The 25189-nt window shown below is 39.0% G+C and overlaps 1 protein-coding gene across 15 annotated transcripts in view; it reads right to left on the bottom strand.

The window, feature by feature from the left end:
- LRCH3 (leucine rich repeats and calponin homology domain containing 3) overlaps positions 1-25189 on the bottom strand; it is a 117648-nt gene that overhangs the window by 40085 nt on the left and 52374 nt on the right. For 11 of the 15 annotated variants that reach the window (XM_033213246.1, XM_033213252.1, XM_033213245.1 and 8 more), the window contains exons 10-15: positions 23489-23565; positions 15664-15715; positions 15047-15196; positions 11047-11097; positions 9143-9196; positions 5146-5217 (exon numbers count right to left, since the gene is read on the bottom strand). In XM_033213246.1, coding sequence (XP_033069137.1) covers positions 5146-5217; positions 9143-9196; positions 11047-11097; positions 15047-15196; positions 15664-15715; positions 23489-23565 — 456 coding nt within the window. The remainder of the gene's footprint in view (positions 1-5145; positions 5218-9142; positions 9197-11046; positions 11098-15046; positions 15197-15663; positions 15716-23488; positions 23566-25189) is intronic. The other 4 variants (XM_033213248.1, XM_033213253.1, XM_033213247.1 and 1 more) reach the window with 3 other exon arrangements.

The following is a 25189-nucleotide window of genomic DNA, read 5'->3' as shown; positions in this document are numbered from 1 at the left end:
GTTTCTCCATGTTGATCAGGCTAGTCTCAAACTCCCGATCTCAGGTGATCCACCTGCCTCGGCCTCCCAAAGTGCTGGGATTACAGGCATGAGCCACCACGCCCGGTCTGGTCGTGTTTATATAAAGACAGTCCATTATTTAACAAGCTCTTCCTAAGACTATGAAAAATGATCATCCTAAGACAGAAAATGTTACTGGGAAATATATGAGAAAGAAAAAGCAACGTTTTATATTCTAATAGTATTTCTCCATAATAGTTTCTAAAGTACTTTTTTCTCTGGAGAATAAAATTTAATATTTTAAAAAAGTAATATAGTTTCCTAATTTCAGTTAGGAAAGATGTTTAAGAGATGATAGATATATTTTCTACACTAGTATTTGAGTCCAAGACATTTTCAATTCATTGACCGACAGAACTGTAAAAAGAAGGAAGAACTAGCTAAACAGTTACAAAGCTTACCTAAAGAAAGGGAAATGTAGTTCAGCTCATTTACAAAGAAATGTTGGTTGACTGGGTTAAAGATGTGGAAGACTTGGCAGGGGAGTACAATTAAGAAAAGCTAGAGGGCGCGACGGGTCACACCTGTAATCCCAATATTTTGGGAGCTGAGGTGGGCAGATCACGTGGTCAAGAGATCAAGACCGTCCTGGCCAACATGGTGAAACCCCGTTTCTACTAAAAATTAAAAAATTAGCTAGGCATGGTGGCGGGCACCTGTAGTCCCAGCTACTTGGGAGGAGAATCACTTGAACACAGAGGCGGAGGTTGCAGTGAGCCGAGATGGCGCCACTGCATTCCAGCCTGGGCGACAGAGCAAAACTCTGTCTCAAAACAAACAAACAAACAAATAAATAAAAAGCTAGAATAACATTAACAGTTTTTTAGGCCTTGATATCTAATTGCCTTGAAATATAATCTAAATATATTATAACTTTATGATACAACTAGGCACATTTCTGGATATAATGACCCTAAAACTAACACAAACATACACATCTGCTCCCATGCTTTCCCCACCATTGGTTTCAATATTTTCAGAACTCTTACATCGCTACTTAGAGTTGGGTCAGATACATTAATGATGACAAATAATTTTAACTGCTAAAAATAAATAAATAAATAAACCAAGGCCATCTATTGAGAAAATTCTTAAGACTCACCTGGAGACAATTTTCTGGTAACAATTCCTCACTTTGATATCACAGGTTGAGAACTAAGATTTAAACTGTGAGCTGCACTCGTAAGGCAGTGTGTTCACATCTTAAGTGAAAAAGCCATGTTTGTCAGGGTTATAGATGCAAGTAAACTAAGTTCTGGGTGAGCTGCGCTCGTGAGTAAGGCAGTGTGTTCACATCTTAAGTGAAAAAGCCATGTTTGTCAGGGTTATAGATGCAAGTAAACTAAGTTCTGGGTGAGCTGCGCTCGTGAGTAAGGCAGTGTGTTCACATCTTAAGTGAAAAAGACACATTCATCGGGTTTATAGATGCAAGTAAACTAAGTTCTAGGTGTTGAGAAAAAATGGAAATTTAAATAAGAAATTTAATTCAAACAAGAGTAACAGAAATTGATAAAAGGAATGAACAGGTAAATGAGGCAAAGCCAGGTATCTTTATAAGGAAGTAAAAGACTATGTTTTATTTTCAAGGGCTGTGAATAAGTAGAAAGTTGGTTAAACAAAGACATGTTCAAGGAACAATAAACATGGAGGAAAAAATATTTTCAAAAATTTAAAAAACACTTACTTATAGGACACAGACTGGAAATTTAAACGTATTAAGGAATAAAAGGAGAAAGTTGATAGGCGACTTTATTAGATGAGAAAGAAGAGCTGAAACAAACAACGAACAACACTGAAGGGCAGCGAGCATTCTCTCCCTTCCGTTTGAAACTGCAACAGGCCAGGTGCAGTGACTCACACCTGTAATCCCAGCACTTTGGGAGGCAGAGGTGGGTGGACTGCCTGAGGTCAGGAGTTTGAAACCAGCTTGGCCAACACGGTAAAACCCCATCTCTAATAAAAATACAAAAATTAGCCAGGCGTGGTGGCGTGTGCCTGTAATTCCAGTCACTCGGGAGGCTGAGGCGAGAGAATCACATGAAACTGGGAGGCGGAGGCTGCAGTGAGCCGGGATCTCACCACTGCACTCCAGCCTGAGTGACAGAGCAAGACTCCATCTCAAAGGGAAAAAAAAAAAACACAGCAACAGATAATACACAACTGGATATGATGAAAACAAAGCCAGAATAGAGGAGACCTGTAAAAATGGTTTCTGAAATGTGTTTTTATTAAAGCTGTAAATCTAAGTGACTTGCATTCTAGGATACCAAAATAATTAGCATAAATCACTGTGAGATCATTAACTACATTTGGGAACTCCTAGAAAACTGGAGAGCAAAAAAAAGGTTAAGAAATAATCTCTCACTAGAGAATTTAGGCAATGGAAAGAAAAAAACCCCAGAAACTGATACAAACTCAACTTTTACTTATGAAATAAATTCATAAGTATAGTGTATAACTTCTGTGAAAGTAATACAGAAACTAAAAAATAAAGAATAAATCTTTTAAAATAATCATTTGACAATACAGCAGGTCTGATAGAAAAAAAGACTTATCTAAAGTCTAATAAAGTTTTCTATTTAATCTCACATGGCAGTCACCGTAGAGCAAGACAATGTGGTCTGTCTGGATCACACGGCTTTTGGCACAGTCAAAACACTTCTCAGTGTTGACTCTGAAGAAGCCACATGCCTGAAGGTACTCACGGAGTACAACACATTAACTTCTCTCCTGTACAACCAGAATGGTGCCAGTTATGTACCTTCCTTGAGATGATTTTGAAAAAAAGTTTCTGAAATAATTTTCTGTGTTGTTCCAATAACGATCCCAGTTGAGAAAGGCTAGCAAAGGATTAACATGGAAGAGAATTACAAGGTTTTTTCAGGAGGCATCCAGGTATGTAGCATATGTTCAATAATAATCAGAGAAGGTTTGTTAGATTTACAGTTGTTATAAAGTTGAGGTTATTAGCTGGGCGAGGTGGCGGCGCCTGTAGTCCCAGCTACTCGGGAGGCTGAGGCAGGAGAATGGCGGGAACACGGGAGGCGGAGCTTGCAGTGAGCTGAGATCCGGCCACTGCACTCCAGCCTGGGCGACAGAGCGAGAGACTCCGTCTCAAAAAATAAAAAATAAGAAGAACAAGATCCAGCATTTGATAGTACAAAATGGTCATCATAGTCAATAATTTAATTGTACATTTAAAAATAACCAAAGGAGTATAATTGGATTGTTTGTAACACAAAGGATAAATGCTTGAGGTGATGGACAGCCCGTTTACCTGATGTAATTATTACGCATTGTATACCTGTATCAAAATACCTCATGAACCCCATAAATATACACACTTGCTATGTACCCATAAAAATTAAAAACTAAAAAAAAAAAAAGGGCATGATACAAGAATTCGGTTTTAATGTTTTTAGAGACACGGTCTTGCACTGTCCCAGGCTGGGGTGCAGTGGTGTGATCGCAGCTACTGCAGCCTTGAATTCCTGGCACAATTGTAATCCCCCCTCTCAGGCTCCCAACTCTGGGATTACAGGTGTGAGCCAGTGTGCCTGGCTCAATGCAACAATTTGAAAGTATTCTGGTACATTAGACAAGTAAAAATATTCAAACACCAAAATTAAATATTCAGGAAAAAATGAAGAATACAACATGAGGAAAAGAACCGTCATGGAGAAGCGGGAGGAGGCTGGGTGCCGTGGCTGACACCTAGTACTTCAGGAGGCTGAGGCAGGATGACCTCTTCAGCCCAGGAGTTGAGATCAGCTTGGGCAATACAGTGAGACCTTGTCTCTACAAAAACTTAAAACATTAGCCCGGCATGGTGGTGCACATCTGTATTCCCAGCTACTCAGGAGGCTAGGGTGGGAGGATCCAGCCTGGGAGACACAGCAAGACCCTGTCTCAACACATAAAAGAGGTATAATTAAAACATTTGAGAATTACAGTGGATACTGGGCAAAATGAAGACCAAAAATTTAAAAATCACCCTAAATGAGCAAGCTCTAATGAGGGATGTATTTCTAGTTGTGGACCATGAAGCCAGAATGGAGGGCAAAGAACTTGTGAAAACTCATTAAAGATTAACAGGCTGGGAAAGGCATGTAAAACGATCTGAGTTTATTTAGGAAGAAGCTAAGGATGGCATCGTAATTGTTTTTAAATTCTTACATTAAAAAAATTGTATTTTGTGTTAAAAAAAAAAGGGGGGGGTTCTTACACTAAAAAATGCTAAATAACTAGAAAATCTCCAGTCTGGAAAGAGACAAAGTATAAACCATGCAGGAGAGTTGTAGGTTAGACAAAGGACTTCTTGACAGTGAGAAGTGTTCATCATTTTGTACATATCCAATGATAACAAATAAGGAATTACCACTCCTAGAGGCCTTCAAAAAATAAACTACTACAGGTTCTTAATTTTTAGAGTTTAAATTTTTCCAGAAGGTGGAATGTATCATCTCTTATGACATTATTGTTGAAAAAAGCAGGGGGTTGCGATTTTTTTCTTATAGGGCCGGACTCTACATATTTTAGGCTTGTAGGTATATGATCTTGGTCACAATTATTCCACCTCAGCTGTTTACTGTGCAAGCAGCCATAGGCAATGCATAAACAAAAGGGATTGGTTATATAAAAATAAAGCTTTATTTAAAAAAAGAGTGGCCTAGGGGCCATAATTGGTTAACCCCTATGGTAGAGGGTTTTGGTAGTGATAGTGTTTTTGGACTCAAATTATTTTGCATGCATATTAGACAACAGAGTTAATTCGGTATTACATTATATGCTAACCAAAGTGAAATAATAACTCACAACAAAAAAACCTTTGATAAAAAAATCAGAATGACACATCAAACAGAATCTGAATACAAAGAATCAATATGAGCTCTGTGACTGTCTCTAGCATCATAAAACTTTCAAACAGTTTCAAGGGAAATCAACGTTAAACTCAAACAGTTTCATAAACAGGTATATTTATATGATCCTATATTTCAGATTGTTAGATCAATTCACTGAAAAATTCAAGGCCTTTTATTTACCCCCTCCCAAAACTTCCTGGTGAATTACAATAACAAGAGATACCTTAAGAGGCGTGAAGGCAGAAGAATGAGGCAGGGGAGCAGCACAGCCCACTTGATTCAAACCTGACAGCGACTGCATTTCAAATGAGAAAGACAAGAAACAGAAGGCAGCACTGATATTAGCAACTGTCAGGCAGGCAGATCTGACTAGTGAAATGAGAAAAGGAAAGGTCACTGACAATCTTTCCAATGGTTTACTCAGCTACTGACAGGCCAGAAAGAGAATACTTGGGGGGCAACAACCCATCAACACAGTTTTCCCACTTGTGTAATTCAGGATAGTCGCAACACCTCATGCCACATTAATCAAGAAATGGGAGGCATGATTTATTAAAAATGATTTTATGCAGAAATAAAACAGAACATCAACAATTTTAGCATAGTAGCCTTGAAACAAATGAGTCCTGTTCCTATGATGGGGGATTTTAACCAAGCAGAACTGGTATGAATAAAAACAGTATTTTTTCAACATTAATCCAAATTAGATATATTATAATGAGGATGTGAGGATTCTGCATCAACCTGAAGGAGGAACCGGCATTTCATCTCTGCCTCTGTGAAACTCCCACAGACTGTAAGAGGGGAAGGTGGAATTTCCCTTTTCTTCGAATCCTTTATCTTTCACCAACCAACATACAGCTGGTTAGATGTACTGGAGATATAGTTAGATTGTATATATATAAATATTGTCAATTAAAAAGAAAAAATTTTAAAGTATTTATTATATAGAATTTTGATTACAGGTAAGAGATGCTCAAAACATGGTAATTTTTCTCCTTTGCACACGGAGAGTGGAAGTCAGAGAAGACAATACTGTCACAAAGGGCACTGGGTAAGGTTTTACCTGTTAAAACAACAAAATGCCAAGAGCTTAAAAATAGTGAAGTCTTTCTAAGTAATTTTTAAAAATTTAAACTAGGACAACAAATTTCTAAACCATGAGATAAATGAACAAGAAAACAAATGGGTGTTTAGGAAAAGGTATGTATATGGTCAATAAAATAAATATGACTGTATTTTTTAATGAGAATTAACATATTTTTATTTGACAAAAGAAGCATGTAACATACAATGTATTACATGTATCACAAAATCTATCTTAAGGCAGCAAATAATGAAGATAAAAATATACCACAGAACACAACTGTGACAATGGTAACACACTGTGTATGCTTCTGGGGTTTAGATTGCCTGGGCCTACTTTTTAATCAGAGGTACTGGAACGACTGCCAATGTCAAATATAAAAAGGAAAACTAGGAGTGGATGAAGAAGAGGTAAAATAAGCCTCATGAGACCTGATACAGACGAAAGCAAGAGGAGCTTGAGGGGTAGCCCGAAGAGAATGTCAGTGTAACTGATACTAGCTGTTATAAATCTTTATTTCAAATAGTATGTTTCAAGGTCTTTAGATCAAATTCAGCATTTACCTTACGATATCATTCATCAGACCTTTTCATCATGAAACAATTTAATAACCAGTAGACGCATAGAATTTATGTGTTCATTCAGGAAATATTTACTGACCACCTAATATATCCCAGGAACGGTGGTAGGGATGGAGTAAATTAAGTATATTAAGACAAAATAAAATATCCTTGTGCTCATGAAGCTTATAGTCTAGTAGTCCAATAGAAAAGAGATAATAAAAGAATAAACAAGCTGGGCATGGTGGCTCATGCCTGTAATCTCAGCACTTTGGGAGGCTGGGGCAGGAGGACTGCTTGAGCCCTGGAGTTAGAGACCAGCCTGAGCAACACAGTGAGACCCTGACTCTACAAAAAATTAAAAAATTAGCCACGTGTGGCACGAGCACCTGTAGTCCCAGCTACTCAGGAGGCTGATGCTTCAAGGAACCATGTTCATGCCACTGCACTCCAGCCTGGGCAACAGAGGGAGACTCTGTCACAAAATAATTAAATAAATAAATAAAAATAAAAAAATAAAGTAAAATTAAATTAAAAATAAAATAAAAATAAAAAATAATCAACATCCAAATAAAAGTACCATGATTTAAAAAAAACTGCTGTGACAACAGTAACACACCACGTATACTTCCTGGGCCTCCTTTTCATCAAATGTACTGGAGCTCCTGTCAGTTTATTTAACTGTCCAGCTGTGGGCTGACGTAAGGGCAGTGGGCTGCAGAAAAGCCATGTGAAAGATGGGACACTCAAACAAATACCTGAGAGATGAGCAGGAATTAATCAAGGGGTATATGCAGGGAGGAAAAGGCATTCTATGTAAAAGAAACAGCATTTGCAAAGGTCTGAGATGGGAAAGGGCTTATGATATTTGAAGAGTTGGAAAAAATGCTGGTATAGCAAGAGCCCAGAGAGGAGACTGGAGATGGAGGCAGTAGACAGAGCACGAAGGAGCTTCGAGGCCACATTCAGACTCCACTCTAAGCAATAGGAAGCCTTCTGAAGCATAGTTTTGATAATATGAGGTTTTATTTAAAATATGACTCTTTTTGCACAGTGTTGGTTGGACATTATTTGGCATACAAAGAAATGTGAGATGTGCTTTTAAAGGTCATGAAACTTAGAAGAAATTCCTTGCTTTTCAAGGCCATCTAATTTAGAGGATCCGATATGAATATTGGTAGCTGAAACATAAGGGAATGTGTTTTGACAAATGGCTGGAGGGCATTTCAAGTTACACACTAAGGGGATTTTGCTGTTGTTGTTTTTCTAAATTCCACTATTTCTGTAACAAAAAAGTCTTGGCACTCAGACTTACACCACGTATTACATGTGTTATTAGCCCTTCGGTTTCCTCAACAGTTTCCAGCTACAGCACGGTGTGGAATGCAGGTCCTCCCATCAGCCAGACAGATGTGGATTCCCAGCCTTGCACTTACTATCTACGCGACCTTGGACAAGCCACATTCTGGGCCTCAGAAATCATCTGTAAAAACGTGCTAAATTTAACTTTCACTCTTAAGGTTGCCGTGAGAAACAAATGAGATAATCATGGTAAGTGTTTGGATCATCAGAGGCTTGCAATATTTGTCTAATTTTTAACTTGTTATTCGCTTCTTAGGCCAATTCACTTACACTAAAACTCTAGAGTCTGATGACTGTATTCACCTATAAGACTGCCCAGTTAAAAGGTGTTTTATCCATCTCAAAGGAAATGAAGATTGCAGAATACACAGAAATGTGAACAGACTATGGAAGTTTGTGTAACAGGAATGTCATGCTGAAGCATGCAGCTCATGCAGTAGTATGCACCCTGGCAGCAGTTACTAGCATGAGACAGAACTGCTATAGATTAACTAGACTTCTGAATTGCACTACTATGAAAAAAGTAACATAAAACATGATGGGGAAAGAAATTCTACAAACGGTTAGAATTCTCTCGCAAGGCTAATAAAAGTAAGGTTTTAAATAAACTTTCCATCTTATACTCATTTTCAGCTGATGAAGCAGGCAGTAAAAGTAAACCAGTGTTAAACATGATCAGTAGTTAATGTTTCCTTGAGTTTAAAAAGTGAACATGAAGGAATAATCTTGAGATGTAAGTATTTAAAACCAAAGCGAAGGATTTTCGGTAGCTGAAAATACGTAATAAAATAGGATGTCAAATACACAGTTGTGCAATCAGTGTCATGGGCCACCTTAACATACAGGTGACCCATGAGCCAAATTAATGATTAATAAAGTAAGTGCTCCTGGAATTAGACACATTGAAAACGTGACTATTACGTGACGCCTCTGTCCGCAGCACACGCACAAAGCCAACATGGTTCTCAACGCAAATGCTGACTCTTGGTGGCACTGACGAAGACATGAGCCACAGGACTCTGACTCTAAAACACTGGGTCAATCACAAATAGTCATGTGGGAAAAGGGTTTAGTTCTTTATAAAGCATTTAGTAATGATGCTCATCATGTTTTATGGTATTTAGATACAGTTTCTGAATAAAAAGTACAAGAGCTGTCCTTTAATCTCTAAACACAGAAACATAAAACTCCATTTTGTGCGAAACTCTTACCACTAACAAGGCACTATCATCAGTGTGCTGAGACCTTCTGGATGGGAAGGGGCACTGGAGAGGTGAGAAAAATGAAGCAATGTCAAAAACAAACTACGCACACATATGACGTATTTCACGAATACACACACAAGGAAAGAGACATATTAAGACATACTTTTGAAGATGTTGACATAGAGGACCACATTCACAATCACCTGGAATACGTGCATTATAATAGTCAGTAAGCTGCTTCTGAGTACTGATTTTCTCCCAGAGTTTAAACAACTTCGAATATGATCTTACTGCCTAAAACCTTCCAAAGCAAGGAGGGAGCAGAAAGCTGGAGAGAGATGTAACAATAACATAAAGAACCTGCAGTCATTTAGTGAGCCAGTGACAGACCAGTAGCCCAGGGGTCATAATTTCTAGTCTAAGTATCTCTTCATTTTCTTTCTCAAGCAAAATGAAAAGTACGATTACAATTTTTAGAACTGTTTATGTTCTTTTCCTGTGGAGCTTTCGTTTTCTCGAGAATGAATTACTTGAAAACAATCATCAAGAAGGAAATATTGAGTAAAAAAGAAAACATATATTAAATTTATCAAACTTTGGTTGTCAAAAATGTGTTAGAATTATTACCAGGTGAAGAAAACACAAGTGAACAGGCCTGAGTCAATCTTTCAGGTATTACACAAATATATAATGTTCTAACATAAAAAAAACTAGAAGTAGTTCTATGTCTGATAAAATTTTTAAAAAAACCTCTATAACGGACAACTGAAAACATTTCAAACAATACACTTTCCCTTACCAGAAACACTTGTGCTTTAAAAAACCTCTATAATGGACAACTGAAAGCATTTCCAACAATACACTTTCCCTTACCAGAAACTCTTGTGCTTTAAAAACACTGAAAATTGCTCCTTGTAAAGCCCCAGGTGTTAGGTTTTCAAATAACTTATTTTATGAAAAGCAAAGTCAAAATTCACATGAAACAACGCTTTTATGCATTTTTCAAGGAGGTAATGATCATAAATTGAAAAAACTGGGTCAGGCGCAGTGGCTCACGCCTGAAATTCCAGCACTTTGGGAGGCCAAGGCGGGCAGATTACAAGGTCAGGAGTTCAAGACCAACCTGACCAACACGGTGAAACCCCGTCTCTACTGAAAATACAAAAATTAGCCGGGCATGGTGGTGGGCGCCTGTAATCTCAGCTACTCGGAGGCTGAGGCAGGAGAATCACTTGAACCCGGGAGGTGGAGGTTGCAGGAGCCAATATCCAGCCTGGGTGACAGCGTGGGACTCTGTCTCAAAAAAAAGGAACAAAAAAAAAAAAAAAAAAAAGAAAGAAAGAAAAAACTGGAAGGCTTTTAAAGGGGAAATGGTTAATGAGAAAGCCAACTACAATAAAAGCATTTGGTAAAAGCTTCATTTTAACAGATCAAAATAGGTGTGTAGATTTTTCAAAGGTTAAGTGATTTATTTTCTGTTAATCTGTAACAAAAATGTACTATTTGATATTATAAAATAAGTGTTATCATTGATAACACTGAATCTGAAATACTATGTAAGAGTCTTTTTTTGTTTAGTAGCCGCTCCATTTACCTGTACCAGGTAAAGCTCCTAGGACTCTACACACCATGCTTCAAAAACGGAGGAGGGGGATGGCGCCTCTGGTGGGGGTCAGGGAGGGAAATATAATTGCTAGATGGATGTGTATAGCTGAAAAAAGCCTTGATCTATAGATTCTAATAAACTCCTTGGCTTGTATCATCTCCCTCATAAGGAGAATTTTGTGAGGGGGAAAAAGAAAAGTGGCAATATTCAAAAAAGCACTGAAAAGATGATAATTACATGTAAACATTTCATTTGCATTGCAAAAATAATCAATTTCAAAGAAAAGGTGATTACATCAACTTACCTCACCATCTAGGAGGGGTTGCTGTTTTTGTGGACTTTGTGATGCTTTTTGCTATATAACCCCAAAACCCCCCAAAAAAGGAAGCTGGTTAGAGTCTGGAACACGGAAAATAATAAATTCTATTTACTAAAATAACCACTCACATTAATTTTTTTACCTCTTGTATATAGCATTTTTCTAGATTTACTAGTTAGAACATGTTTAGTTAGAAATTTTTAAAACTATACACATACCTACAGAAACACGTTTACAATCAGAATACTGACCTTCTCTCAGTGAACTTATTCTCTCCCTCTAATGGCTTCAGTATCACTCGAATGGTAGTAACTTTAGCTAGAAGCAAATCTCAGGTTTGTGTTTTCAACTGCCTGTGGAAACTCTTTACTTGGAAACCCCACTCCACCTCATATCTGATATATTCAAAAACAAACTCACAATGTCCCATACTAACTGGCTATTTTCTCCAATGTGTGATATCTAATCATCTAATAATAACATGATAGCATTGCTGTGGTCCCCGCTTTACAACGTGCTCTACCGTATGTCACTGTGTACACGGTATTTCAGTGATTCTACTGTGTGAGATAAAATATCATCATCATATTCATTTAGAGATGAGAAAATCGAGAAGAGAGGCTATGCGGCACATGCAAGGTCTCCAAGTTCATAAGTAGCATAACTGAGGTTTGCGCCTGTCTTCCAACTGCAGAGCCTGCGTTCTTTCCACAATGCGAGACCCTCATTTGAAACCATTCTTTTAGCCTCCAAACCTTGCTTTGGGAGCTTCTTTTCTTTCACCCTCTTCAGTGATTTATTCATCATCTCTCTTACAGGTAATTCAGCAAATCTATTTTATTATAGTAATAGGGGATATAGCATCTACCATACTAGTATTAAGCATTAAGTATATCCATAATAATTCTGAAATAGTTAATATTTCATAGTTAAATATCACACACAGGAGGAAGCTAAAGGCATAAAATGGCTCAGTAACTTTCTAAAAGTCAAGCACACAGCAAGTGGCAAAGCTGGATTCAAATTCAGAAATTTCTGAACTTAGGCTCTTGTCTCTGTGCAATACTGCCGACCCTTAGGACCCTTAGAAGCCATCTGGTTTTTATGCCTAGTCTAACTAGGCATAAACCCTAGTCTAACTATTGCTATTTCTCTCTTATTTTCCTCTTTCTAGTCTCTTTCTTCCTAACCGATTCTAACACGAGCACATTCATTTTTCAGAAGTCTCTCTCGTCATTTTTTTTCCTGCTTTGAAACTCAGCATTCTCTTTTACTTAACAGATCAAGATCCAACACTAATCTGACATTTAATCAAGACTCTCTACAAGTTGACTATCTCTTACTAGCTGTGTGACTTCTATAGAAGGCAAACTGAATGAGTTAATTTATGCAAAGCACATAGAACAGCATTTAGGATTCAGTGTTAACCATTATTACCGAGAGGTGGCATGGACTATGCTCACAAAATAGGCTTTGGAGCCAACCTGCCTTGTTCTAATAATAGGATTTTAATCCTGCCACTTACTAAGTATTTAATCTTAGTAAACTGCTATTCTCTCTGAGCGTGTTTCCGTGTTCATAAAAAGAAAAAAATGGTACCTAAAGAGATTGCTGGAGAATTAAATGAGTAAATATATATAATGTACTTAAAATAGTGCCTGGTACATATAATAAGCATTAAGTTTTAAGTATTATCATCATCTCAATAATTCGTTTTTCCCGTCAGTCTTCAATACAAACTCTCCAGGCCAGCTGGTATTTCCTGCAAGTACCGTTATTTTAAATCTACAAATCATACAAGGTCATCCCCAGTTCCCGTCCCGTTTAGATTTCCTCAGCCTAGATCAAACCCCCTTTACACCATCATCCAGTCTATTCTTCCTGGCTATATCCTACATACTCATTCTTCAGGGTCCCGCATCATTTCTTTTTGAGGTCAATTCTGATGATACTTGTTCTCTAAGTCTTCTATTGTCTTGAATATAATACAAGCACTTTTATTACAAGCTGTCTGATTTTCTGTTTATTTCTGTGATAAGGTCTAAGCTGTGCCTGGTGGGCAAGGCTTGTATTTTATGCATCTTTATATTCCTTGTACAACCAGCATTCCATAAAGGTCTTTCAAGTCCAATGGACGAACAAAGTTAGGCTTTCAGAAGTCTAGGTTTGCCTCCTGATTATGAAAAGGAATTTACTATAAATGACTACATTGCTTAATTTTCCTACACCTGCAGCTTCCTCATCTATGAAACCTGAACACCTCAAAATGACCTGTGAAGAATAAACCAATTAAGTATTTTCATTAGTTTCAAAAGAACTATATAAAAAAGTTTTTATGTAGTAACAAATCAAGTAGGGATTTAAGGGAAAGAGAAATGGTTGGACAGATTAGGAGAAACAGTATCTGGGTATTAGATGACTTGCACAAAAAGACAATGACAGAGATAAAGGAGGCCAGGAGAACATGGCCATCAGCACATTAACGTTCTTACAAGGGGTGAAAAGACACGAAAAGAAACATCTCAGGGCAGATGGAAGGTTCCGAGGGAAGGATTAAGAGATGTTCCTTTGTGAACTTCTGGTTGTAGGAATATTAATTTTAGTATTTTTGCTATTGGTCAAAAGATTTACCTAGGTTTTTTTTTTTTTTTTTGAGATGGAGTCTCACTCTGCCGACCAGGCTGGATAGAGTGCAGTGGTGGTGATCTCAGCTCAGCTCACTGCAACCTCCGCCTCCTGGCCTCAGACAATTCTCCCACTTCGGCCTCCTGGTTAGCTGGGATTACAGGCATGCACCACCACACCCAGCTAAATTTTTTTATTTCACTTGAGACAGGATTTTGCCATGTTGGCCAGGCTGGTCTCAAACTCCTGACCTCAGGTGATCCGCCCACCTTGGTCTCCCAAGTGCTGGGACTACAGGCGTGAGCCACCATACCTGGCCAGATTTGCCTACATCTTGATAGAAAATAATAGACAAGGGAACTTCTTGGATGAAGAGGAATCAGGTAAGAAAGAGTTAAACATCATCACCAAGGGTCTGATACATTCAGAAAAAAATAATTTATCAGGTAAAACAGACATATGCATGGTACTTAAAGAAGATGGTCTGTAAAGTATGAAATACAGGAAAGTCTTTAGAGGACAAGAATAATTCATTTAATCATTCAACAAATATTTATTGACGATTACTATGAGCTAAAACCTGCTAAGGTCTAGGGATACAGTAGTAAGTAAAACACATGGTTCTTATCTTCATGGAGTTTACAGATAAATGAGAGACAGATATTAAGTTAACAAAATTATAAATATTTATTTAATTATGAAGAAAAAAATGATTTCAGAACAAAAAGATAAGTAATACAGGTAAAATAAAATGTCATTGTTTCAGGCGCTACTATAGAGGCTGCAAAATATTAAGAAATATTAAAACAGGGTTGTTAACTGAATGTGTGTGGAGAACAGAAAGGAACAAATCAAAGTTCCTGCAAAGGATTAAGCCTGTGAGGCTAGCAAACTTTTGTTATTTACTAAAGCAAGGAAGCTGGAGAGAGGTCTGAGTAACAGTTCACATTTGGAGGGCCTTAACTTGTTATTTACTAAAGCAGGGAAGCTGGAGAGAGGTCTGAGTAACAGTTCACATTTGGAGGGCCTTAACTTGTTATTTGCTAAAGCACTATCAGTTTCATGTGACTGATCTTTACCATGACACCAGAAATTGAGGAAACGGCTGCTGGATAGTAAAGTGACATGTCCAATGATGGACTGCTAAATAAGAGGAAGAGATTACTGTTAATAAGATAATCACTTCCATGTTCCTTATGCAGATAGACACAAGTAAAAGAGACACTCTATTTAGTCAAGATTCCTTATAGAGAGAAAAATGGTTGACATTTTAATTGACCAAAAAAAAGCAACAGGCTTGGCCAAACAAATAGGCACTTCACCTCTCAGCAGCTTGAACAGTGTCATTCAAAGGACTCACTTTGACAAAGTCCAGGACAGCATCTCTCTGGATCTGCTTGGTCCTTATTTTCTCCTCTTCATACTGCAGGGCAGCGAGCTGAGCCTCTCTCCGAGTGCGCTCTACTAACTGCTCCCTTCTCCGATGAAGTTCCAGGTCTGTATGTGACAGCTGGAACCAAAGCGTTATTGTGCATATCAAAGTAAAAACAAGGATCACTTTACCAACATTCCCTATCAATTCAGGGAACTACTGTTGACCCATGCAACTTTTGCTTTGAAGTCACCTAGCATTTCTTTACATGTGTTTATCGCCAATCTTTTCCCATCTTTGCACCGTTCTTATATACATTAGGTTGGTACAAAAGTAATTGCGGTTTCTGCCATTGAAAGTGATGGGAGAAACTGCAATTACTTTTGCACCAACCTAATACTAGAAAGCTATCACGAAGGTAAAGATTTTCTATCTAGTGTCCAAAAACACTGTTAGCAAGTATCACGTACATATGTTATATTAATTGAGACAGCTAGTAACACTTAAATATATCTGGCAATTAATGGCAATTTAAGTATTATAAAAGAAAAAAATCATCTTAGTTTAAAAAGCAAAACTAAATAAACATAACTACTAAAAATTACCTGATTGTGACTTGCTGATAGTGACAAGAGAGAAGATGGCTCAACCGGAACCCTGATCCAAAAAAGAAAACAGAAAAAAACTCTTCAATAAAAAGACAAACAGATGTATAAAAAACAAATGAAATTTTTATTGTAAATGTAGCTTTCTATTAATCAGCAGCAAACTGCCTAGTCAGCATTGAAGGAGTAGCTGCATTTTGTAAACCTACACCCAAGTCATTAAGTGAAACCAGAGGAAAATCTGCCACCTCCAACTCACGTTTCATGTGGTATCACTATGTCAGCCAATAACAATAGTTAACTGAGATCACTTTTCAAACAGTATCATTTCTTTATAACATGAATAACTATTATCTTCGTTACCACCATGATTAAAACAAGATACACGTAAACTGAGATCCTTTCACACACACAGCCATTTTATCAACAGAAATCTAGAATACTATAGAACCTGGTAACTGTATTTATAAAGCACACCTGCTCTTATTTTCAATTGATGAAGTAATTTTAACACAGAAATAAAGATTCTGGTTTATTTTTAAGAAAACTACGAAACCCTTTTTTAATGCTTAAAAAAACAACAAAAAAGTACTACTTCCTCACTGTTATCAGTGTTAATTCTTGTAGTTTACTATTTATCGTTTTCCTGAAACAGATTTCATTGTTCAAGTCTCTGTAACTCATCTTTGTGTCTGAAACTAAAACTGGCAAAAGTAGTGACTGTCTGACATTTAGGACCTGGCCTCTGAAACTATGATGATGATTAGCCTATCAGGCTGATCTAAAGGCACTGAAATCAGTGTGCTATTAGGGGAACAAAAACAAAATCCTGCCATCATTGCTCACTGCAGTCTTGACCTCCCGGGCTCAAGCCATCATGCCCAGCTATTTTTTAAAAAATTTTTTGTAGCAATGCCGGTCTTACTATGTTGCCCAGACTGGTCTCAAACTCCTGCCCCTCAAGCCATCCTCCCACCTCAGCCTCCTAAAGTACTTGGATTACAGGTGTGTGAGCCACTGCGGCCAGTCTTTTTTTTTTTTTTTTTTTTTCTTTTTTGAGACAGGGTCTCACTCTGTTGCCCAAGCTGGAGTGCAATGGCATGATGGTGGCTCACTGCAGATTCGACCTCCTCGCCTCAAGTGATAATCTCGCCTCAGCCTTTCGAGTAGCTGGCCTACAGGTGTGTGTCAACCAACCCAGGCTTATTTCTGTAGTCTCTGTAGAGACGGGCTTTGCTATGTTGCCCTCAAATTCCTGAGTTTTCAAGTGATCCACCCACTTGGGCCTCCCAGAGTGCTGGGATTACAGGTGTGGGCCACCGCACCCCGCCCTGATTACACATTTAGAGTAACAGGAATTAACTGCAACTTTCTCCCTGGATTGTTAATTTCACTGTTAAAATTTCCCATAGCTTTTACTGGCCATCTGTAGATGAACTGAACCAAAACACAGAAAGGACCAAATAAACCGTCTCAAGTCTGTTTATGTGCCCTAACCTGAACACTATACATTAACAATGCTTATCAATCTTTGTTTTGTTTTGTTTTGAGACAGAGTCTTGTCCTGTCGCCCAAGCTGGAGTGCAGTGGCACGATCTCAGCTTACCACAACCTCCGCCTCCCAGGTTCAAGTGATTCTTCTGCCTCAGCCTCCTGAGTAGCTAGGATTACAAACATGTGCCAGCATACCCAGCTAATTTTTGTATTTTTAGTAGAGACAGGGTTTCACCATGTTGGCCGAATTTAATGAAATGCAGTCATCGAATGCCTGACCTCAGGTGATCCGCTCGCCTCAGCCTCCCAAAGTGCTGGGACTACAGGCGTGAGCCACCGTGCCCAGCTGCTTTTCAATCTTTTAATACATATCTTCTTTTTACATGTTTCTTTTTTTCTTTTCTTTTTTTTTTTTTTTTTTTTTGAGACAGGGTCTCATCTCACTCTGTTGTCCAGGCTTGAATGCAGTGGTGCGATCTCAGCTCACTGAGACCTCCACCTCCCAGAGTTAAGCAATCCTACCTCAGCTTCCTGAGAAGCTGGAACTACAGGTGTGCACCACCATGCCCAGCTAATTTTTGTATATTTTTGGTAGAGATGGGGTTTCGCCATGTTACCCAGGCTGGTCTTGAACTCCTGGGCTCAAGCAGACCACCTACCTCAGCCTCCCAAAGTGCTGGGATTACAGGTTCATATATTCATTTACCCTCTTTTTACAATACTTCTTTAAAAAGCCAGTCAAACCCATTGTTTCCACTTTATCTCATTGTATTTTGTACCCAATCCAATCCGCATCCTGTCCTTACAATTTCACTAAAACTGTTCTCTCTTTCACCTCACAAGTTTGTCAGTGATCTTGACAACCCCAAATCTAATAGTTGTTTCTTAGTCATCCTCTTATTAAACCTATCAGCAGGGCGGGGTGCAGTGGCTCGCGCCTGTAATTCCAGCACTTTGGGAGGCGGAGACGGGTGAATCATGAGGTCAGGAGATCGAGACCATCTTGGCTAACATGGTGAAACCCTATCTCTACTAAAAAAATACAAAAAATTGGCCAGGTGTGGTGGCGTGCACCTGTAGTCCCAGCTACTCAGAAGGCTGATGCAAGGGAATGGCTTGAACCTGGGAGGCGGAGTTTGCAGTGAGTCAAGATTGCGCCATTGCACTCCAGCCTGGCGGCACAGCAAGCCTCCGCCTGGAAAAAAAACCTATCAGCAGTAAGTGATGTTGTTCATTCCTCTCTATACTTCTTCAAACACTGTTTTCAAGGTCAGGCACAGCGGCTCATGCTTTTAATCCCAGCATTTTGGGAGGCCAAGGCGGGAGGATCTCTTGAGTCCAGAAGGTCAAGGCTGCTTGAGCTATGATGACACCACCACACTCCAGCCTGGGTGACACAGACTGTGTCTTGAAAAAGCAAAAACAACAGCACTGGTTCCGTTCAGCCTCTGGGACACCACTTTCTTTCTCCCATCCCCATGACCACCCCTGCTCAGTTTGTTTTTCTGGTTGTTCAAGCCCTAATTCTTGCCACCTTACTCCAAACTCATAAATCTAACTGCTTACTTGATAATTCCACTCGGATGTCTTGCATGTACCTGAAACAGAACTTAACCACAGCAGAACTCTCATCTCACACCCCAGATGTGTCCTGCTTCACTCAGGCTCCTGGGTGTTTCTTGAATACACCAAAAGCATGTTCCTACCTCAGAACCTCTATGTAGAATGTTTCCCCCCTAGACCACCATAATGTTTGCTCTTTTTCATGTTTCTACTGAAATATTATCACTGCATCTAACATTACTTTCACTCTTCCCTCACCCTACCAGTACTCTTTTATCCTGCTTTGTTTTTCTTCATAGCACCTAGCAGTACCTGAAATATACTTGTTACATATATTTGTCTACATCCACTAAAAAGTAACTCTAAAATATCAGGGATTTGGAACAGAGACAGAACCATTATAGTGCTTAAGAAATATTGCTTGAATGAATGACGGTAGCACCCTCCCCCAAAAAAGCGTGGAATATTGAGACATAAAAAACAAAATGCAGGTAACACACATGTATCTCCTCTAAATCTTGAACTTACTTGAGCTAAGTAAACCAGACTTTTCTCTCTTCAGGCAGACTTTTTTGTTCTTCTTTTGAGATGGAGTCTCGCTCTGTTTTCCAGGCTAGAGTACAGGGGCACAATCTGGGCTCATTGCAACCTCCACCTCCTGGGTTCAAGCAATTCTCCTGCCTCAGCCTCCCAAGTAGCTGGGATTACAGGCACCTGCCACCAAACCGGCCAATTTTTTGTATTTTTAGTAGAGACGGGGTTTCACCATGTTGGCCAGGCTGGTCTCAAACTCCTGACCTCAGGTGATGCATCTGCCTTGGTCTCCCAAAGTGCTGGGATTACAGGCGTGAGCCACCGTGCCCAGCCAGTATAAGGCAGACTCTAAACTGCCTTCTCTGTTTTTCTTTATTTACAAAATCACATAATTAATGTGAGTAGCTTTTCTGGCTTTGTCTACATAACATGAAACAAAACAACTTCCAGGTTTTATCTAAATGTTAATTCTATATTGCTTCTTACAGAAGTTATAACACACTTTACAGAACCTAGTCTGATATTATCATGTCTCCTGAACTAAAATGCTATTCAAATTATAAGTAGGACCCATAATTTTTTTTTTTTTTTTTTAAGATAGAGTCTTGCTGTCACCAAGCTGGAGTGCAGTGGTACAATCTTGGCTCACTGCAACCTCCACCTCCAGGGTTCAAGCAATTCTCCTGCCTCAGCCTCCCAAGTAGCTAGGACTACAGGTGCAAGCTACCACACACGGCTAATTTTTGTATTTTTAGTAGAGATGGGGTTTCACCATGTTGGCCAGGCTGGTCTGGAACTCCTGACCTCAGGTGACCTGCTGGCCTCAGACTCCCAAAGTGCTGGGATGACAGACGTGAGACACTGCATCCAGCCCATAAAAAATTATTTTAACAATTTTTTTAAAACATAATTTTTGCTAGTTTCAATTTCAAATTTACATAATCCATCTTGGCAAATACTACAAAATATTCACACTTTTTATGTATTACATCTCCGTATGTTTATTATCTCCCAGTAGGGCAGACTCTATGTGGGTAGGGGATAGGGAAGTGGTAGGCGGGAAGCAATGTGTGTGGTGGATGAGGGGAGGGGAGGAAAATGGGAGAAAAAAGGGGTAAGCGAGCTTTCCTTTTCAGCTCACTAGCAGAGGATTCCTCATGCTCACTCAGTGTTTTTGAGCTGCTGTAACTGACAGACCACTGAGGTAGATTCTTTTTGATAACATGTTATTCAGATTAAAGACAAGTCTTGCTCGCCTGAGAGCTATCAGTCATTGCGAAGTGATTTTGTCTTTTTAGGTTCTGATTCAACATTCCACTCGAATGGTAGCTCCAAGACGGCAGGAATTTTGACTAAGTTCACAGCTACATCTGGAAAAGAACTTGGCACATAGTAGGTATTTCACAAATACTTGCTAATGAAAAACAGGAAGTATCTATTGATCTTAGAGCCTAAGCGGTTACTAGGATCCAGTATGGAGTTCTTACCCAAGGACTGTGCTACGGTCTAGTATTCTGGAACCCCCAGTGAAACAGTAATCATGGCCGGGTGCAGTGGCTCACACCTGTAATCCCAGCATTTTGGGAGGCCAAAGCAGGAGGGTTAGTACTTCAGTCCAGGAGTCTGAGACCAGCCCGGGCAACTTAGTGAGATTTCTGTCTCTACTAAAAATAACAAACCATTTGCTGAGTATATAGCACACGCCTGAAGTTGCAGCTACTCCAGAGGCTGAGGTGGGAGGATTGCTTGAGCCTGGGAGGTAGAGGCTGCAGTGACCATGATCACAACACTGCACTCCAGCCTAGGCAACAGAGAGAGACCCTGTCACGAAACAAAACAAAACAAAAAATGTAATCCCAGCTTTAGTTTCCAGCACTGCGGCAGACTAAACGTCCTGAATGACTCTTTCAATGGAAATAACCAAAATGCTGAATAAAATAAAACAAGCTTTTAAAATGTATTGCTAAGGTGCCATGAAAATAAAGAATCCACAGACTTTCAAAAAGAAGTAAAAACAGGAACTCTGGACTAAGATGTGGTAGGCAGACTTTCGTCTTCCATGATCTCTGTCCCTGGCCTTACTCTAGTGAATATTGTTGTATTACATTTTTAAAAGGCTTTGCAGATGAAATTAAGGTTACTAATCAGGTGGCCTTAAAATGGTGAGATTATCCAGGTTGACCTAATATAACCATGAGCCCTTAAAAGCAAAAGACTTTGGGAGATGTGGCAGAAAGGGAAGTGAGAAAGATTCCAAATATAAGGAGGATTTGACCCATCATTCCTGGTTTAGAGACGGGGGGGCCGTGAAGAAGGAATGTGGGTGGACTCTAACTACCACCCGCTGGCAACCAGGAAAATAACGGGGACCTCAGTCATGGGGACCGGTAACTGCATCAAACTGAACTCTGCCAACATGTAGGAGCGTGAAAATGAACTCTCCTCCACAGTCTCCACATGAGAATCCAGGTCAGCTAATACCCTGACTTTGGCTTCTAAGTCGAGAACCAGGGGGGCCTGCCCAGGCTCTATCCTCCAGAAGGGTATTAATATAATAAAGAGGTGTTGTTCTAAACTGCTAGAACTTTATAACACAAGCAACAGAAAACTAACACATAAGGTAACTGAATGAAAAAGCTAGCTTTTACCGTGAGGGTTTCTACTAAATCCTGAAGCTATCGAGCTATGATGGATACAGGACGTGAGAGAGACAGGAGATAAAAAATGCAGGCCCACTCAGGGTAGGGAATGTAACTGGAAACTCCTGTATAAAACTGGAATCTCAAAAGACTATTCTTTCAATAAAAGGACACATGGCAACTGAAAAGACATTCTGAAATAAATTTCAAAGCATATAAAATTTAATTAAATCTCCATTAGTTAAGTGGTAAGAGTATAAATGGCAAAGTTATGTCTTTCTTTTTTCTCCCTACATATTTATTCCATCTATATTTCAGTCCCCCAAGTTAACTTTAATACCCTGTCAAATATAAGAACTACGTAAATTTACCATCACTTAAGAATGGGTATATCAAGACTTCATAAAACCAGAAGGCAAAGAACTAAAGGATGAAATTTCCAACTACTGCGAAATACTTCATGGCAAGAAACATTCTGAAATTCAAGAATGAGAAGCAGTGCTCCAAATGATCAAGCTAATTTTCAAAATATTCTGTTTTTTTTTTTTTGAGACGGAGTCTCACTCTGTCACCCACGCTGGAGTGCAGTGGCGCAATCTCAGCTCACTGCAACCTCCGCCTCCTGGGTTCAAGTGATTTTCCTGCCTCAGCCTCCCAAGTAGCTGGAATTACAGGTGTGTCCCACCACACCCAGCTAATTTTTGTATTTTTAGTAGAGATGGGGTTTCACCATGTTGGCCAGGCTGGTCTCGATCTCCTAACCTCAAGTGATCCGCCCACCTTGGCCTCCCAAAGTGCTGGCAGTACAGGTATGAGCCACCATGCCGGGCCTAATTTTTAAAATATTCTCAGAGGCACCAAGTATAGTGGAAAGATTGCATTAATTGAGACAGGACTGGTGATCCATATCACTGTCTCTGCCTATCTCTCTGTTATCCAGTCAAAAATGTAAGTTAAAAAAAATTAGGACTCTCGAAACTCGTTTTTGTTTTTTGTATTTGTGTGTGTGTGTGTTTTTTAAGACAGGGTCTCACTCTGTTGCCCAGGTGGGAGTGCAATGGCACAAACTGGGTTCACTGCAGCCTCAACCTCCCAGTTCAAGTGATCCTCCCACCTCAGCCTCTTGAGTTGCTGGGACCACACGTGTGCCCCACCATGCCAGGCTGTTTTTTTCTTTTTGTAGAGGGTAGATTGATGCTCAGACTGGTCTCCAACTCCTGGGCTCAAGCAAGCCTCCCGCCCTGGCCTCCCGAAGTGCTGGGATTACAAGTGTTAGCCACTACGCCCAGTCCTGAAGTTCTTTTAGCTCTTTTTATGCATGAATCCACATAGCATCACCACAAAGTCTCATTGCTATCAAGTATCTTCAGATGAATTAACTGTGTAGGTGATGATTTAGATAGTGTCAATTTAGAATCAAATCAATTTTCACTTTGTCTATGGCACGAGTACAAAAAGCATACTGTCATTCAGTTCTAAATACATGCCATCAAAACATCTTTATTATACACAGATCTGCATAAACCCAAAATTATTTTATGCTCTCATCATTGAGTTAAGACAGATAGAAATTAAGTAGAATTGGTTTTTCAAACCTGTTTTGATGTAAATATCTTCTCATATCTTCTGTTTTTTGAAACTCCCTAATGGCTACTGGCTTTACTGGTGAACCCTAGGCCAAAGGACAGAAATAAATAAATTTAATATATTAATCCATAACATTGTGATTACACAGTTCACATCCAATTTGTCATTTAATTTGTATATTATATTTTAAAAATTTTAATAAACTCTTCAAATGTAAACTTTAGGTGTAAAAGCATCATATGCTATACTGCTGCTTTAATAAACAAAAATGTTCACAATTCACATTTATTTTATAAGAAAGCAGATTTCCTTCTCACTGTATTATATACACTACAGTGACCGAGCACAGTAATATCTACTGAATAAGAAGATGTCAGAATTGGAAAGAACTGAAGAGGTCATGGTACAGACTTCCATTAGGACAGAAATTCCCACCCACCCTACCCTGACATTTGCTCAGTTTCTCTTGAGTATTTCTGGTAATGGTGAGTTCACTGGGCAGATTACATTTCTTTATTGATCCATCACCACAAGTTGTCTCTCATCATACTCATACAAATAGTCTTGGGTGTGTTGGTGACTATCAAGATAAAACAAAAAGTAATTTCTATTTATGGTAAAATACCGTATTTAAAAGGAAAATATTACTGGCAATTTTACTTATTTATGAACTAAAGAGTAAAAGGTCATTTTCAAAAAGTATTACTGAGGAAAATTAAACTGGTTTAAAATACAAACCACACACAGAAAAATAAAACTATAAGTCAAAGGTAGAGGATTCAAGGTCACCACAGGAAAATCTACAGGAGCAATACAATCTTGTTTCCACCAAAAATCATCATCAAAATAGTTATTCATCAAGGGAAAAATAAGAAAACAACTTTTCCAAAAAGGATATCTACAAATCAAACACAAAACTACTTATCATTTACCTCCAAGAAATAGGTACATCACACGTCACTAGAAGCTTTTGGTGAGTTACTCCAAAGGGCTAACAACTGACTGTCTTAAAGTCTGGACATGAGATCCCAATAATAAACTACAATTCTGCAACTCTGATGCAAAAATAACTTTTCTAATTTTAGTGAATACACCATTTTAAAATTTTTGTTTATTTAGAGACAGAGTCGCTATGTTGCTCGGGCTGGTCTCAAACACCTGGGCTCAAGCAGTCTTCCTACTTCAGCCTCCTGAGTGGCTGAGATTACAGGAATGAGCCACCAGGCCAAGCTATACCATTTTAACAAAGAAACAAAAATCCCTCCTAGGATGTTGTATCAGTGACTTACCATCCTAGTTTTTTTGTTTGGTTGGTTGTTTTCTGATACGAAATCTCGCTCTGTCACCCAGCCTGGAGTGCAGAGGCACAATCTTGCCTCACTGCAACATCCACCGCCCAGGTTCAAACGACTCTCATGCCTCAGCCTCCAGAGTAGTTGGGATTACAGGTGCCCGGCATGACTCCCAGCTAAGTTTTATTTTATTTTTTATTTTTATTTTTTTTAGCAGAGACAGGGTTTCATCACGTTGGCCAATCTGGTCTAAAACTCCTGACCTCAAGTGATCCACCCGCCTCGGCCTCCCACAGTGCTGGGATTACAGGTGTGAGCCACCATGTCCAGACCCATACTAGTTTTATGATACTGCAATTATCTAAAATTATTCTAAGAGGTACATGAAATTTTCATGACAAAATGAATGTGACATTG

Source organism: Trachypithecus francoisi, unplaced genomic scaffold, assembly GCF_009764315.1.
Source record: "Trachypithecus francoisi isolate TF-2019V2 unplaced genomic scaffold, Tfra_2.0 Lachesis_group0, whole genome shotgun sequence".
In the NCBI taxonomy this organism is placed as follows: Eukaryota; Metazoa; Chordata; class Mammalia; order Primates; family Cercopithecidae; genus Trachypithecus; species Trachypithecus francoisi.
Note: the sequence above shows the minus strand (reverse complement) of the source record. Positions and strands in the feature narration are given on the sequence as shown.